This window comes from Sinocyclocheilus anshuiensis, unplaced genomic scaffold, assembly GCF_001515605.1.
Source record: "Sinocyclocheilus anshuiensis isolate Anshui unplaced genomic scaffold, SAMN03320099.WGS_v1.1 scaffold283, whole genome shotgun sequence".
Taxonomy (NCBI): Eukaryota; Metazoa; Chordata; class Actinopteri; order Cypriniformes; family Cyprinidae; genus Sinocyclocheilus; species Sinocyclocheilus anshuiensis.
In genome coordinates, this window is record NW_015549605.1 from 2504734 (window position 1) to 2518138 (window position 13405).

Sequence of the window (13405 nt, forward strand, 5' to 3'; positions counted from 1 at the left end):
ATTTACGTGACAAAACTATATATATGTATATATATATATATATATATATATATATATATAGTAATTAGTTGTTAACTCAAAGTAGACTCAAAGTATTAAATTCTATCATTTTAAAATATAAATTCTAGAATATTAAGTTCTATATTATTACAAATAAATAAATATTTCATCACTAAAATAATTTTAGTCTTGATGACCACTGAAAGATGTACTTTGTATGAAATCATAAGGAGTTACAAGTATAATTATTTGAATAATATCAATATCAATAATTATATTCTATACTAGATTATATTATTATGTAATTTTATATTATTTATAAAACATTTATAAAGTGTTAGAAAAAGTATAATAACTATAAAAACTATAATATAACTATAAAAAATAGATTATTAAGGCATCATATAAACCTTCAGTAAAGTGTTAACATGAAATGAAAATGCCAAAATCAGGGACATTTAAGTACATAAATATACACATATTTAGATGAATAAAACATGTCTGAATCCAAAATGTAAGTTACATTCATATATAAGGAATTAAACACATTAATAACACAAACACGTGCTGGTCTTTGGTATGCTTGTGAAAAGGGGTTTGTCTTTGCGTGAGGTCACACTGAGTCCAGCTGAGAGTCAAAGAGGAACAGACTTAAATCTCAGGCTTTAAACAGTGGAACAATACAGATTAGTCTGGTAATGATGTCGGCATGCAGAGAGGTATGTCTTAGAATAGCCCGACTATGTTAATGAGTGATCACTCCTCCAAAACAGAAGGAGAAAAGCTTTAGGTAAGCATGTGCGCACACAAGTGGCCCAAGTATGTGTGAGACCAGCATGAAATTGTTAAGGTCATACTGACGTCTGTGGAGGGACAAAGCATCTCTTGAGTCGTGATTACTGCAACACCTGAACTCACTAGAGAGGTATGTGATACTATTGAACAAAATAAAGAGCATGACGGGAACGAATAAGGCAGATAGAGAGAGAGAACGAGCGAGCGAGAGTTTTGTATCTGAGTAAGCAGTCAAGCATCGGATTGAGCTAATATCTTCTCTCCCAGTGGACTTGTTCAGAAATTATACCATGCTTAAACGGATCAATTCGTTCTAATTAGTCATACAGCACAACACATCAAGCCGCTTCCCCGTGTCAACATTGTCACAGTCTGTGTGTGTGTGTTTACTCATCAATAACTTCAAACATTCAGTTCTGATCACGTTGACAATGAAAGGATGGGTCAGCTGCTCTGATAAGAGGTGCTTCTTCATCACAGTCGTCTTTCTGAGATGATGAATCGTCTGTTATTTGATTACTGGCCCGGTTTTATTCACACTTTTACTCTGCATTGACACAATAACTGATGATAGTGAAAATGAAACTCAAAACAAGCAAACAAACATCTCAGATTGACAAATTCAACCACTGTTGACAGAGGACAAAGAGTGCGCTATAATCAATGTTTTCTTTTAGTTTCCAATGGATGAAGTTATTGATCTGTTTGGCCTTGAAACCGGGTTCAAAGATGGGGGTTTGGATTGTATGGAGCCAGGCATCATAATGCAAAATAATGTAAGTATAAGTCAAGTTCATCTCTTCACTGTGTTGAACTGTTAACGTCGCGTGTTTTTAATAATGACCTGTGTATAGGGGTGTAAAAAGTATGGAGGGAATTGTAATTAATTTCTGTTAATCACTGTCAAAATGTTACTGAACTAAAGTAATTTTAGTCTTGATGACCACTGAAAGATGTACTTTGTATGAAATCATAAGGAGTTACAAGTATAATTATTTGAATAATATCAATATCAATAATTATATTCTATACTAGATTATATTATTATGTAATTTTATATTATTTATAAAACATTTATAAAGTGTTAGAAAAAGTATAATAACTATAAAAACTATAATATAACTATAAAAAATAGATTATTAAGGCATCATATAAACCTTCAGTAAAGTGTTAACATGAAATGAAAATGCCAAAATCAGGGACATTTAAGTACATAAATATACACATATTTAGATGAATAAAACATGTCTGAATCCAAAATGTAAGTTACATTCATATATAAGGAATTAAACACATTAATAACACAAACACGTGCTGGTCTTTGGTATGCTTGTGAAAAGGGGTTTGTCTTTGCGTGAGGTCACACTGAGTCCAGCTGAGAGTCAAAGAGGAACAGACTTAAATCTCAGGCTTTAAACAGTGGAACAATACAGATTAGTCTGGTAATGATGTCGGCATGCAGAGAGGTATGTCTTAGAATAGCCCGACTATGTTAATGAGTGATCACTCCTCCAAAACAGAAGGAGAAAAGCTTTAGGTAAGCATGTGCGCACACAAGTGGCCCAAGTATGTGTGAGACCAGCATGAAATTGTTAAGGTCATACTGACGTCTGTGGAGGGACAAAGCATCTCTTGAGTCGTGATTACTGCAACACCTGAACTCACTAGAGAGGTATGTGATACTATTGAACAAAATAAAGAGCATGACGGGAACGAATAAGGCAGATAGAGAGAGAGAACGAGCGAGCGAGAGTTTTGTATCTGAGTAAGCAGTCAAGCATCGGATTGAGCTAATATCTTCTCTCCCAGTGGACTTGTTCAGAAATGATAGCATGCTTAAACGGATCAATTCGTTCTAATTAGTCATACAGCACGACACATCAAGCCGCTTCCCCGTGTCAACATATCTGCTAACATGATGGGAATGGATTGAAGCGATTACAATGCGAACAGTCAAGGGGCCGTGGCAATCTTTCATGTTGATAGGCAAGCTCTTTCCCCCACTGAGATAATGGAGAGCGTATACGAGCGGAGGAAACACTATAACGCCTGCCGCCTCTGTCTTCCTGTAATGCTCTGACCTCCTCTTTAATCCTGTACACGTCGCTTTTTCATCCATAACGCTGACAGAAATTGGCTTTCCACAGCTCTGGCTTTTGTGGGATTGGTAGTCAGGGAAGAAGAAAAAAAAAAAGAAACTCAATTCAGGCTTATTAGTTAATAATAATAATAATTAATAATAGTAATAATAATATATAGTATTATAGTTAATAACAGTAGTAATAATAATAATAATATAAAAAATAATAAACTTTAACTTAATATATAGGTATTATATATTTAAAAAAATTTAACTTAAATTTAAACTTGTACTAAAATAACTGAAAAGGATAAAACTATATAGATATTAAATAAATGAATAAATAAAAACTACAAAACCACAACAAAATTACAAAAACTTTTACTAAAATTTAAATGAAAATAGAAAATCAAAATCAAAACTAATTCAAAATAGTAATACAAACTATAATAATATCTCAGTTCTACTAAAATAACGCTTGTTTATTGTTTAGCAAAAAAATTAAGGGGGTCATATGATGCTTTTTTAAAGATCATTATTTTGTGTATTTGGTGTAACAGAATATGTTGACATGCTTTAAGGCGTGTTAGAACGAGCCATTTTAGGGGGGTGTGACAGAGTCTTAACTTTGATAAAGAATATCTCTTTGGTTTTGAGACTTTAGTCTTTGCAACTTCAGGGATCTTATCTATGCACAATCAGCTTGTAACACTCCAAAGAGAAAGGAAAACTTGAAATCGCATCATATGACCCCTTTAATAAAAAAATCACTTGCTCCACAGCGCCCTCTTTTGTCTCTTGAAGTGCTGCATCTTTTTGCTGATTTTCTCTGCTCATTTCAAACTTGTACTGAATCTGCATAAAAAATGGAAACAATTTATTTTTTTACTCAGAAATTGCTAGTAAATGTCAACTACAAAGAAACAGCATTGATTTATATGTGAAATTTTGAAGTAGAAAAGCTGTCATTTCTAGTAAAGTGTACTCCAATAATCTTAAGTTTTACATTTGATTATGGTTTCATTTGGAAAAATTAAGCACTCCCAGCTGTAATCAACACGTTTTATTCCTCAAAATCAGTGTATAATAAGTTGAAGTCTAAGCCTGTTGAACAGATAATGTCTGGTGTTTTAGGTTTTTACTCTTAATATACAGAAAGTCTGCGTCAAAAATCATGCATGTACCAAAACACCAAACGTATTACACATGGAGCAAAATAGACTGGATAAAAGATCACGTACATGCAGGAGAACTACACAAGGTGAGGATTTAATGTCTGTGTGTAAATCTAGACTTACTTTCTGTGTCTTTCTTCTGAAGGTGTCCCTGAACAACAGCATGCTGGAGGTGTACGGCGGTGACCAAGGTATGACTGCCCCTCACGGTGGACTGACACCCTCATTGCCCACAAAGCTCTCAGTTAAAATGGAAGTCACAGGCACGGAGCACAGAAGGGCACAGACGCCTGTCCGAGCAGGACCTGTGCTGTTAGCAAAGGCATTTCAGAAAGAAACATTTACAAGAGCAGTTTACTTTCACATTAAGGAGAAATCAATTAAGGGTCTCTAAACCACAAAGATGTCACTGCAGTTTTGAGAGAGTTAATTTTCTGTTGCTCATCTTGTGATAGCATTGACAAGGTAATAAGATTAAGTCCACAAAAATAAAATATGTATAATGTATTTATTGGGATTTAAACTGATCACATTGCTTATTTTTATTATATTTTATCTATATTATATAATATGTACTTATAAAAATGCAAACTTACAATCAATTTAAAATTAAATTGTTGGAAAAAGAAACCATAATCATAACCAACATATATGCAGAATATCAATAATTATATCAAAGTCTATATTATATAATTATGTATTTTATAACATTTTTAAAAGTATTATAAAAACTATATGTGACCCTGGACCACAAAACCAGTCATAAGGGTCAATTTTTTGAAATTGAGATTTATGCATCATCTGAAAGCTGAATAAATAAGCTTTCCATTGATGTATGGTTTGTTATGATATGAAATATCACTTTTTATAATCTGGTCGAGATGCAACTATTTGAAAATCTGGAATCTGAGGGTGCAAAAAAATAAAAATATTGAGAAAACCGCCTTTAAAGTTGTCCAGATGAAGTTCTTAGCATATTACTAATCAAAAATTAAGTTTTTATAGCGACTTAAGACTGGTTTTGTGGTCCAGGGTCACATATTGTATTGCATTATTGTATAACTGTATTATAAAAATTATAAATAGCATTTTAGTACTTATTTTACCAGATGAATTAGCGGTCTCAAAATTGTAGTGTATTTACATTTATGCATTTGGCATACTTTGTTATTTTTATTTTTTATTTCAAATTATTATTTCACATTATTGTATGTTATAGTATTATACAATAATAAATGTTTTCATAATAAATATAAAAGATATTGCAATACTACTACTAGTACAGAATATAAACATAGTAAACATAGTATAGTATATTTGATGATATATAATTAAAGTCAATATGAAAATATGAAAAAAAAAAAAAAAAAAAGAAGCTAAATCCACTACATAAAAAGTATGCCAAATGCATTCACATAAATGTAATTTACACAAATATAATGTCTTTTAAAGGTTTATGTAGGCAAGACGATTAAAAACAAAACAACACAATATAGTCTTTCATTCTGGAAATTCAGGAGCGAGCAAAAAAATAATAATAATCAAGAGCATACTGTAAATAGATCTAGCAAAGCTAACCCAGACGGGCTCATTCCACGTGTTATTCCAAAAGGCCCGGGCTTTGAAAGCCAAACACAAGCCTGTATGTTTCATGTTATTATCCAGCCGTCTTATTTTAAGAGTCAGCGCGCTCCGTGTTTAGCTCACCATTGTGTTGCTCTCATTCTTCATTATCAGTGCTTCAGTGAGCAGAATACGGTAGCATGTATTCTTAGCATGATAGACACGGCACAATGCCCCCTTTGTGGGCTCCTTTTTTTCTTATGAATGTCATGCATCAAGTAAAGCTAATTGATTCAGGAAATAGAAAGGATGCCTGGAGAACTCTTCACTCCGGCAGGAAAATAAGTGCATTACTGTCTTTTTAACAGAAGCGTGCTGCACGACACTCTTGTTTGGTTACACGCGGCACAAATGACCTTATTGAATCAGCAGAAATGAATTGAGAAATCCAATCACTGCTCCCAATTATATAATTTGGAAGAATGTGAATATGAATGCAGAAGCATTTGGCCTTCCTCCTCCTCACCCGCTCCGGGATGTCAGCAGATTGGTTAATGGTAAGGTCAGGAAGGATTAAAAGAACATACACAGCTTTTCTACATTAAGACAGAGATCTGGTGTTGACGAGTCTGGGGTGAATGAAAACAGCTTATTCACACACAAAAAGAGGGCTTGTATTGATGCGTGGCTGAATGTGATGGGTTCAACAGAGGTTAGTGTTGTTTTGTGAGTGTTAGGCAGGGGTCAGGAATCTTGAGGAAGTTGCCAAAACTAATGACATTACTAATCTGACGGCTTTCTTTAAAGACACACTTTGCATCAGCATGGTGTTCAACTTACCTTTGGATATAAACTTATGAGTTTCTGCAATAACCTTCCCATATTTCTTCTCTCACAGAACATGACACCAGAGTCCTGGCCAAAGAAAGACAGAAAAAAAACAACCACAATCTAAGTAAGGATTCTATACATTTAAAAATTGCCCTGTAAATGCTTCCAAAATAATTAAAATTAGGGCTCGTTCACCCAAAAATTAAAATTCTGTTATCATTTACTCACCCTCATGTCGTTCCAAACATGTATGAGTTTCTTTCTTCTGTTGAACACAAAACAAGATATTATGAAGAATGTTAGTAACCAAACAGCTGACAGTAGCCATTCACTTCCATTGTATTTTGTTTCCATACTGTGGGAGTCAATGGCTACAGTCAACCGTTTGGTTACCAACATTTTTCAAAATATCTTCTATTTAGATAACGACAATAAATTTTTATTTTTGGGTGAACTGTCCCTTTAAGAACAAGGTTGATACTTTTCCTAAATTTCCCAAAAAAACTATTGTGAACAAAAACTGTCTGTTTTGATTATTTTATTGTATTTTTTGTTACGTGCTTTAAATGGGGATCAGATTGAATCCAAAATGAAGCAAAGCTGCTTTTCAGTCCCTGAAAAATGCTTGGTTGTGATACAATAAATATTCAATTAAATTTGTCAATTGGATTCTGACTAGGTCAGAGAAAATATTCTTTAATATTCTGAGAAGAATAACTAAATTTTTTTATTTATTTTTTAAGACAGTCCTCATTCTCAACAAAATATGAGGGTTATATATTTAATTTATTTATATTTAATAATACACCAATTCATGCTTTAATAAAGTATGCATTATTTATTCATCATTTATATTTAATATTAATATTAGGTTTGTGGTGTATGACATACTTTGTTCTCACAATTGCCAGTTGAAAGACGACGGCGATACAACATCAACTACAGGATCAAGGAGCTCGGAACGCTGATACCGAGGTCAAACGACCCGTAAGTCAAAATGTTCCTGGATTCACTCAATAACAGTCGAGCTGAACTCTAAAAGTCTGAGAAAAGAAAAAAAACAATCACGTCTGAGATAGACTCATGAAGACAGAGCAAAATGACACTGAAGTAGAGAGAAAATGACAGTACAGTGCTCATTTCTCAAGGAAATACCTACAGAGCGAACAGACTCCCATCTGAATGATGAAAATGAGGTTCAAGGCAAAGTATAGAGCATTTGAACTAAAGTTTAAGCACAACTGAACCCAGAGATGAAGTACAGTGCAGACGGCGAGTCGATTGCCCCGGCTTAATTGAACTTTTTATCATATTTAAATGGAAGGCTAGTGCTGTCACCTTGCCATTAACACAAGATAAAGGAGATTATTAGCTGCGATCAGGCCAACATCTTATTCCAAAGAAAGAGACAATTTCACGACACTTTCCTCCTTTTAAAAAGTAATGGTATCGGGAATGACTGCACTTTACTTCGGCTTCCGAAGTCCAATTTTTTTCCACCTCTTCCGACACCTATTTTTGCTTGGGGATTAACTTTACCGTACAAGGGGCCGTAGAATGGTCTTTCTGCAGACGTACTTAACTATTCCATTAAAATTCCCCATTCAAAGGCAAGGTAATGTCCGAGAATGAATAATTGGCCATGTAAATCACAGTTTCTAAGTCCTGGGAAAAAAAGGAGACCCTTGTGAGGCTTTTCTCTGTGTATGAAAGTTCTGCTGATGCAAAGGCGGTGTTGAGAAAGGTTATCTTTTACGTTTCTCTGGCAGTGATATGCGCTGGAACAAAGGGACGATCCTCAAGGCCTCGGTGGAATACATTAAGTGGCTGCAGAAAGAGCAGCAGCACGCCCGTGATCTCGAGAGCCGACAGAAGAAACTAGAACACGCCAACAGAAGACTCCTGCTACGAATCCAGGTAAAGAGACAAAAAGAACAAGAGAACGAGGGGAATGTGGCCATGAGAAAGAGCGAGAATGAGATGTAGACATGAGAGACGGCAGAATAAGATGGTTGTAGGAGTGAGCGACGAGGATGTAACAAAAAAATGCTGAAAAAAGACTAGCTTACATTTCAAAAAAGTAGAACAACTACACTGAAGCTTTTAAAGACCATAGCATCTTCATAAACAAGCAAATGAAACAATTGAATTCTACAAATGGATCTAAATTGGGCTGACAGAATTAAATTAACCTTAATTTTATAATAAACACTCCTAAAGAAAAAGAAATGATATAACTGAGTCAAAAACAGTGACAGAAATAGCAGCATTTAACTAAATATTTCCCTGCAAAAAAGAAAGACAAAAGGGCAAAAATGAATTGGCGAGTCATTTATTTAATGAGTGAGTAAAGTTAGAATTACTTTCCATTTTAATAAGAAATGTTGGCAAATGTAGGAATATTTTTGCCAAAAAAACAACAACAACCTTGTAATGGTTGCAGCTTAAGGCCAAAAGTTCAGATGTTATACATTTATAAAATATGTAAAACACTTTTTTTTTCTTTTTTTAAGAAGTAAATGTTATTTTCACCAACTAAACTTAGATGCCATTTTAGTCCAGGTAAAGCTGACTAAAATGAATACAAAATGAACTGGTGAGCTGTTTATTTGACCAGTAAATCATTTAATTACAAAAATAGTGGTTCTCGACAATGAATGGCTTTGCACCATTAAATAAGGAGGCCATATTTAATTATTCCCTAAACTTGCTCTTAAAAATGTTTGTACATGGTAAAATGCAGTGACAATACAGCCATATAGTGTTATGTTTTAATACTCTTTGGAAAAGTAGCTTGTCGCTGGAAAAAAGCTGTTTTAAAACAGCAAAATGACCGTCGCTCTATTGACAAACACAGTTTAGTTAGTAGTACCAGTACAATAGCAGCTCAAACCAGGCCTCAAATATAAACCAGGTTATATTGAAAACAAAGGTGCCCCATGTGCCTGACAGCTGAGCGGCCTGGCCTGCTTCTACTGATGTTTTTTTTTAAACATGGCGAGCTGAGGTAATTACCTGATTAATAAATAGCAGCTACAGCTTCGTAAGGAGCGGAATGGGCCTAGAATTAGATTATGAGGGCTAATAACTTTGAAGAGCCGGGCACCTCATCTGAATTTATGCATTACATTTCCACAGTATTGACATATTCGCAGACCGGGTTCGAGTCTTCTTCACACATGTGAAGACATCGCAATTAGCCCTCAAAGTAATTACCCTGAGGCTCCCTATCCAAAAGCTAATGCTAATAATGCCTCAATTGAGTGTCTGAAGATACCCACGTTAAGAGGCAATGCAATAGCTCATTTAAACTGTCTCCGCTACAGATAATGTGTGGGAGTAATGAAAAGAGAAAAATGCGAAGCCATAGCTGTTAGTGTAGACACTTGCAAGAGTACTAGGTTAGTAATCAGCGTTCATCTCATCAACTATACAAGTGACAAAAGTGTTGTTTCATTATTATTATTTTTTGATTTCATCAATGATAGCAAAGACGAGTCAAAACATGCACATCTTCATTATATTTAAAACAAATAATATGAATAAAGACGAAAATAATACCAGATAATAAAAAGTATATTTTACAATATAAAAATAAATTAGTATTAAAAAATAACACCAAACAGTGATGCCTGATATTATTGAAAAATCCAGAATATTAATATAATATACATTTTTTAATAAGGTAAATGAACCCACCCAAATGCATTCTATACATATGACACTAATCAGATATTTATAAATGTATAAAATATATTCGGTTTAATTTTTTTTTAACATTATTTAGATGTTAATTGTCAACAAACATTAGTTGACATTTTAATCAAAGTAAAATTGACAAAAAATTGGGCCTGTTTAATATTTATTTAATTTAATATTTTCACAAAAAACCCTTGTGATGGTTTCAGCTCAAGGCCAAAATGTCAGATATTATAAATTTAGAAAATATGTGAAATATTTGGTTTTCTTTTTCTTTTTTAAAGATGTATTTTTTTTCTCCACCATTTAGTCTATAAAATGGACTAAAATCAATAAATATGACAAATGTTGAGCTTTTAAGAATGCTTCTGCCAAACAATGGTGGCAACTTAAGGCCAAAGGTCAGGTCTGGGTAATTTAATAATTACCGGTCACAGACCAATTAGCTGCCCTGTTTTAATGGGAAGCCCTGCTGGCTGGACATTACCTCAGAATATAGCATTGTGATGAATGAGTTTTTGAAGTTGAATGCATCCCTTCATGTGTTTATGGGGCAGATGAAAGCCTAGAGCAAAAAATAAGAAGGGAAGAGACCAAATTAGAGTGTTATTATTATTATTTTTGGTCAGTTCATCTTTAACTCACTTGCCTGTGTGTTATCATTGACAGGAATTGGAAATCCAGGCTCGCGCTCACGGTTTGCCCAGTATGGCTGCTTCTATGGGAGCTGTTGAACTTTCATCCCATCTCCTAAAGCAACAACAGCAGCAGCACCAGCCGGTCACACCGGCCCCTCCGAGCACCCAGGCTCCGCCGCAGCCGGGCCAGCCACCCATCTACCCTCAGGAGGACATGAGCAACCCGGAATACGCCCAGCGGACACCCTTACCAGCGGCCATGGTTGCGGGGAACGCCGGAGAACAGAGCGACGGCTCTAACACCTACTCCGATCCTCTCTCCCACTTCACCGACTTCTTCTGCAGCACCTTGAAAGAAGAGCACCGGCTGGATGAGCTCCTGATGGACGACCCTCTCTCGCCCTTCGGGACTGACCCGCTCCTCTCCGCCGGATCGCCCGCCGCGTCCAAAGGGAGCAGCTGCAGGAGCAGCTTCAGCTCAGAGGAAGCAGACGAGCTCTGACCGTCCAGATGCTGACCAGTAGCACTGTGTAACTGACCTCCCGTTTCCATTGGATTACAAAGACGACGAGAATCTTGCTCCAATGTTGAGTCAGACACATCAAAAAAGGGAGACTGACCGATTGATCTACTGCCATTGACCTAAAAGACTGTCTATACAGCAATAACACTGGTTACGTATGATCTCTGGATCACAAAATTTATATTTCTGAAACTTAATGGCATTGTTGAGATGGACCGCTTTAGAGAGAGATCTTTTTGTGCCTTATTCAGTGCAGGCTGACTTTATTACCACTGAGACCAGAAGCAATGCAGTCGTTATTATGCTATGCAAAAAAACCTAACGCATCTTTCTATGTTTCATACATACTGTATTTTTCCAGAAACATACTGTTTATGTATTTATGTTTTTAATCCCTGTATTCTTAAAAAAACATTTCTTAATCTAACATGTTACTTTTTATATATAACTCTAGGGGTGTGGGAAAACACAATAAACCCCTTTTTCATAAACTAAATATATTGTCTCGCATTTCATTCATAACCAAAGTTTCAGTCGAGCTCCTAACCATATAAAGCCTACTGTATCATATTTGATACACAAATCTCTAAGGCCTTAAAATAATAATCATCAGCAAAAAAACTATTGCACAGAATCTACTACATGCCTTGTGTCATCTGATTCTAGTTTATACTTTTTAGCAGGTAAAATATAATTCCCCCTTCAGGTAATGGTACATGTGTCTTTTTGACTATTTTTATGAAGTAAACATTACTTCTATATCGTTAGTAATATTTTAAGATGAACTCAGGTTTATCTGATTATCCACACATCGTTTTTAGAAAAATCATGTTAAAATCTTAGTATTAAGTATCATACATCATGCATTATATGTTTTAACCCCACAATAAAAACTACATAGCTTTGATCATTTAAATAACATCTTAAAAAGACATATTACTGAGAGATACAGTTACAACTTGATATTTGTATGCATTTTATGTAATTAGTCAGCTATACAGATCTCAGTGATTTACATTATAATCGATCAGCATTTCATTTTGCTTTTTGGCCATACAAATATCAGAAACTGCACCAAATAGCGTATTTTACTCAGTTTGGGCTCTGAATAAAATTGAAGTTGTATTCCTCCGTGAGTATGAGCTCCATATCATACTATATAAGCCATTATTATGTTCTGGATTCTCAAAACATTGTGAAGAATAACATTCTTAACTTGAAATGAAAAATAATTTCATCGTTTACTCACCCTCATGTAGCTCCAAACCTGTATGACTTATTTTCTTCTGAAACACACACACAAAGAGACATTTTGAAGAATGTTGGTAAATGAACTGTTTTGCTGACCAAAAAACACATACGCAGACATTTATTTCTTAACGCCTAATTACGTTTTTTTTTTCTTTATGAAAAAAATGTATGATTTTTTTTAATCCAGCCCCAGATTGTGGACCCCTGCCGAGTGATGATGACCTCCAACCACAGGCCACTAATGACTCTCAAACAAGCCCTAATCACACTCTTAACGGTCTTCTGAACAACTCCTGACACAAAACCCATCCGCAGCAGAAGTTTACCACAGAACAGTCATGACCAAAATCACACGAGACCCTAAATCCCAAACGAGTGGAGTTCTGCTGCATATACAAACACTAACGATCATAAATAGTTAGCAACAACATGTAACACAAGTCTCTTATGAGTCAAGTTGATTTAAAGTTTTATTTTGCACTTGCCCAGAATAGGCAGCCTTCTAAAGAAACATTTCATTAGCAGATATTATTTAACCAAAATCGAAAATGAAGTAAGACATTAATAATACAACAAACACTAGCATGCTGAAAAAACACGTCAATGCATTTCGGCAGATAGCCCGTGTTCATCAAAGCCAGGCTAAATTAATGTTTGAGAATGTTATTAGCTTATATGTTTCTCTGTAATGAAATCGAAAAAGCTTCGACTTGCATCTCCGCCGCAGACGGAAAATAAAATTGAACTGCCACATGATTATCAAGCTCTGATACTCCAACTACAAAGTGCTGAGTGATGTTTACGCTTAATTGGCCAGAGCAATTACCCAAAGTAAATATGGATTTTCATT

The 13405-nt window shown here is 34.9% G+C and overlaps 1 protein-coding gene across 3 annotated transcripts in view; it reads left to right on the top strand.

Moving 5' to 3' along the window:
- LOC107658865 (transcription factor EC-like) overlaps positions 1-11738 on the top strand; it is a 67520-nt gene extending 55782 nt beyond the window's left edge. For 2 of the 3 annotated variants that reach the window (XM_016447553.1, XM_016447552.1), the window contains exons 4-8: positions 4196-4241; positions 6512-6568; positions 7356-7431; positions 8214-8361; positions 10813-11737. In XM_016447553.1, the coding sequence (XP_016303039.1) occupies positions 4196-4241; positions 6512-6568; positions 7356-7431; positions 8214-8361; positions 10813-11283 (798 nt within the window). In that variant the 3' untranslated portion in view covers positions 11284-11737. Of the gene's footprint in view, positions 1-4195; positions 4242-6511; positions 6569-7355; positions 7432-8213; positions 8362-10812 lie in introns of all 3 variants that reach the window. The other variant, XM_016447551.1, reaches the window with a different exon arrangement.
- Positions 11739-13405: the final 1667 nt, after the last annotated feature.